Source organism: Ambystoma mexicanum, chromosome 6q, assembly GCF_040938575.1.
Source record: "Ambystoma mexicanum isolate Mex_15411 chromosome 6q, UKY_AmexF1_1, whole genome shotgun sequence".
NCBI classification, from domain to species: Eukaryota; Metazoa; Chordata; class Amphibia; order Caudata; family Ambystomatidae; genus Ambystoma; species Ambystoma mexicanum.
Window position 1 is genome coordinate 1,481,451,215 of NC_090937.1, and position 2,933 is coordinate 1,481,454,147.

Below are 2,933 nucleotides of genomic sequence, written 5' to 3' on the forward strand. Positions count from 1 at the left end.
TACCTATCCTGGACGAATTCCAGTTCTCACCTTTATGCAGTTCCTCTATTAGCCACGACGGGTCGCAGTCTGCTGCATGCGACGATGCTGATGGAGATGTGCTCGCGCATGGCGATGATATCATGATAGCAGACTCAGGCAAAGTATGTGGAGCAGAGCAAAGTATAGGAGTGCGATTTCAAGATGGGGAGTCACTGCTTGGGAGGGGGGGGGTGTCGGTGAGGGAAGTAGCCAGGAATGAAGGCTTCTGTCTACCACAGCAAGAAGCCTCTTTCACCACAAGGAAGAAAATGAATAAAGCTAAAACACCAAAAACATTTATACCAAGCATTCTATATGAGAGCATTGAAGCAGCAGCGTATGTGGATGGCATGGAAAGCCCCCAAGCCACAAAAACAAAACTACCAGCAGCAAAACAAAATGGATACAAAGTGTGTGAGAAGGACAAGTCAAATCTATCGCCCCCCCAGAACAAAAAACCAATGGGTTTTCCAGAAAAGAGCCTCGCGCAGTGCAACACCCAAAAATCATCTAATGTCGAGGCACATGAAAAAATAAATGCAAGAACAAATTTAATTAATGGTATAGGTGGCCCTATAAAACAAGTTCCTATGCGGAAAACCAAACCACGTGCCTCATCCCTTTCTGGCATAAAAACCATAAGATGGCACTTTAAAAAAAGAAAGACTTACTTGCCCATCAAAAAGATCATACTTTGGGAACCAGGGTCATGGACTCCAAACAGCAGCAAACTGAAATGGACGTCAGATCATGACCTTATTCTAGCTTCGGGCCAATGTGAGCAAATAATGTCTCAGGACGAACAGCCCGAAATGGAAAAATATAGTTAATGACAAAATAATTATACAGACCGAAGGAATTAAAAACACGACCACAAAAAATGCAGCTTTTAAACAGCAGAAACAAGCTGATAAATTGGAGGAAGTTCAAAGGACATCTATAAATGAACCTATAAACTCCTCAACTCCGCAGACAGTACGAACAAAAAGGCAACACGGAGAGGTGGAAGGAAATAAATCTACTGCGTTTATGGACCAGGAAAAAAGAAAAAAAAATGAAAAAAATAGTGCCACGAGTGCAGAAGAGGTAGTGAATAAAAAAATCACTACAGAACTGCAAAGCGATGTCTTTCTTCCATCACAAATGATCAATGAAGACGTACCCCAAGAAATAAGTAGAAGCACGATTTCAGCCACACAGCAGGATGACGGAGAACACATTGTGCTAAACCCCAATAGTTTGGAAGCGAAAGAAAAGGATCTTGGAAGAGAACAAGTTCCGTCACAAAACCCATGGCCATCAATAGACATCTGCGCAAACATGCAAGCAGCTGTAGGGTCAATGATGACGATAGCTCTTGCACCATATTTAAAGCTATACGAGGCACTACATGAAAATTGTAAGGATCAAGCATTTGTACTGGCTCAAATCGAAACCAAATTAACAAAGGTAGAAAAACAGCTTGAGGCAGATAAAGAAAGAAAGATACAAGAAAAAGAGTCAGAAAAAGACATAATCAAGACCTTAAATGACCTAATTGAAGAAGCACGGCAAGATAAGAGATCCTTTTTGCACTGTTTCAGTGACACCATCAAGCTACTTAAATCAGAGAGCCAAAAAAATCACATCCAATCTGAGAACAAATGTACCCGAACAGAAAAATTGGACACAACCCTAAGGTCGAGTGAGGAGCAAAAAAGGGTAAATGTGACGGACTTGCGGAGTAGAAAAACCGAAACAGCAAGCTCTTGTGTGATAGATCAAATGGATAGTCGAAATTTGCCAATAGGCAATCGAAGAACTGAAAAAAACTTGGAAGCTGCCGTGAACAATGGCCAAATGGTACAGACCTCACAACATAATGATGGCCAAAACCAGCATAATGGTATCTATCCATTATTCTCGATCGAAAACATAAAAGAATTAAAACGACCAGACAAGGCCAACAAATCAAAGGATGAGTCAGGAAAAGAATACAAAAGACAGAAAGAAGTCATAGAAAAATCAGACAAAAAGTCTAAAAATATGCCAAACCAAAAACAATTGACTTACGAAGGAACACAGCAATTCATCAGAAATCTAAAGCCTATAGGACAAGAGACACCGAATCCTACTCAACAAGTGCAAATAATGAAATAAAGGGAAGATCCACCACAAACAAAAAACCAAGATCGAGAATATATCAAAGATGTGGAACTAGAGAGTACTTTAGAAAGTTCCTTAAATGAGTCAAATAGGCAAGAATCCTTACTACTCCTATCAGTATACGAGAATGAAAGCTCGCAAGAGTCAATGGAGGACAGTGAAGTGCCTGGAAACAAAGAAAACAAATTGCCGGTAAATCTAAAAGATCCGGCCTTGCCCTTTCAAACTCTGCATGAAAAATGAATGCAATTTGAAAAGAAAAAGGATCAGGAAAAAAGCAACAACATTTGCTTAGCGCCATGATTGAACAATCTAGCAAAGGACGAGTAAGAAAGAGCACAAATGAAAATAAGAGCTCAGGACCGAAAAGCTCCTACGATCACGATGAGACAAAAGATAGAAGGAGCGATAAGAACAAACTAGAGCCCTTCAACAACCAAACCCATTTATACAAACTAAGAATAGAGAGTCCTAAGAGCAAAGGATGGCTTGATCTTAAATAGATCAAATCTAATGAAACTTCTGCATAACGTCCCACAACTGAGAGTCATTGAACCGAAAGATATAAAAATTGTAGAATTCCTGAATGAAGAACATTCGGACAGAATATGCATACATTTAAAATCAAAGGCGGTCATGAACTCAATATGGCAAGCAGCAGACGACCTTCGAGTACTGGCCTTTGATGTCAAAACAGAAAATCAACAACAGAGTGAAAAAGATCAAAAAAAGAACATACTAAAGAAAAAAAACTCAGAAGAGCCAAA

The 2,933-nt window shown here is 39.7% G+C and overlaps 1 protein-coding gene across 1 annotated transcript; it reads left to right on the forward strand.

The window, feature by feature from the left end:
- The first annotated feature begins 1,050 nt into the window (after positions 1-1,050).
- LOC138515355 (uncharacterized) lies at positions 1,051-2,160 on the forward strand. Its single transcript, XM_069630232.1, has one exon. It carries the CDS (start codon positions 1,051-1,053, stop codon positions 2,158-2,160), a length of 1,110 nt encoding a protein of 369 aa, XP_069486333.1.
- Positions 2,161-2,933: the final 773 nt, after the last annotated feature.

Coding starts and splice junctions, on each gene's coding strand:
- LOC138515355 (XM_069630232.1), top strand. CDS start 1,051: ATGGACCAGGAAAAAAGAAAAAAAAATGAAAAAAATAGTGCCACGAGT.